A 1,332-nucleotide genomic window follows, 5' to 3' on the forward strand; every position below is an offset into this window, starting at 1 on the left:
TACTGAAAAATAATCTCCTAAAGGACAAACTTGCAGAATCCGTACATAACGAGCATTTTTTCATGTTAATTTTTATTAAAAAATAACAAGGTTTGATTATCACAAATTAAGTAAATTGTCAAATTGTTTGTAATAACAGCTTACATACTAACAAGATTCGAATTTCATGATTTAAATTATTAGTAGAATAAACAGCGATAACATATTGTTGTAAACTATTTAATTATTGTTTTTATACTGAAAGTGGTCTAATCAAGATCGAAACGTCTATATTTTATTGTTCTTTATACTTTTAATAATTAGTTTGATTATTGTTTACTGCCAACATCTTGTATGCCCTTTATAATATTGTTTTGAAATTTTAGCCACTTATTTTTGTTTATTATTAATAAGTGATATTAACGGTTGAATAATTAATTAATTAATTAATTAATTAGATTAATCATATATTCTGTTTGCTTATTGCGTCTCTCTTTATCTGTCTGTCTGTCTTTCTCTAATCCTAATTATCATTCACTCGATGATCTTTGAAAACTAAGTATCTTTGGTTATACTTACGTATGCGAGACGATACAAAATGAACTAGAATTTACTTTCTCCCGTAGGTGTTGCGCTAGGCGTTGTTATAAGCACCGTCATCATCGGTTTCCTGATTCTCCTCATTTGGAAGATCCTCACGATTATTCACGACAAGAGGGAATATGCTAAGTTTGAGAAGGAACGCGCCCTCGCCAAATGGGACAGAGTGAGTCGCTATTCCTCATTATTCCCGATGGCGTGACTACAAGATTAAATGCCAATATGTTGAAATGTTTCAGGGCGAGAATCCTCTGTATAAACAAGCCACGTCAACTTTCTGTAATCCGACTTTCCAGGAATACGCCACGAATTAATAATTTATAATTCTAGACTCTAGTGACATTACAAATTTTGTATAATAAAAATGTTAAATTTTATTTTTTGCGCATTGAATAATAACGCATTGAAAAATGACAAATATTTTTTATTAAGTTTTTATAGATCAATTCTTTTTATATGAGAAACTGACTATTTTAGAAAAAATTTAATTTATTATCCCGAATTTTAACATAAAAAATGTATTCGATATAATTAATATCAACCTATGTACATTAATATTAATATATCAATAAATTATTTGAATTAAAAAATATAGTTGTGTAAATTGCTTATGCCTAATGAACAGCAGTAAATTAATATAAATCATGATATTTTATTACATAAATAAAATATTCTTAGATCTTATTATTACGCATAACTAGAAATATTCTTTTTAGGTATAATAACAAGAGATTTCAACGCCGGCCTTCCAAC

At 27.9% G+C, this 1,332-nt stretch overlaps 1 protein-coding gene across 1 annotated transcript in view; it reads left to right on the top strand.

Moving 5' to 3' along the window:
• Positions 1-915, top strand: part of LOC108753706 (integrin beta-PS-like) — a 10,301-nt gene extending 9,386 nt beyond the window's left edge. The window contains exons 14-15 of the mRNA XM_018495556.1: positions 606-745; positions 819-915. Of these exons, the coding sequence (XP_018351058.1) occupies positions 606-745; positions 819-893 (215 nt within the window). The 3' untranslated portion in view covers positions 894-915. The remainder of the gene's footprint in view (positions 1-605; positions 746-818) is intronic.
• Positions 916-1,332: the final 417 nt, after the last annotated feature.

Source organism: Trachymyrmex septentrionalis, unplaced genomic scaffold, assembly GCF_001594115.1.
Source record: "Trachymyrmex septentrionalis isolate Tsep2-gDNA-1 unplaced genomic scaffold, Tsep1.0 scaffold70, whole genome shotgun sequence".
In the NCBI taxonomy this organism is placed as follows: domain Eukaryota; kingdom Metazoa; phylum Arthropoda; class Insecta; order Hymenoptera; family Formicidae; genus Trachymyrmex; species Trachymyrmex septentrionalis.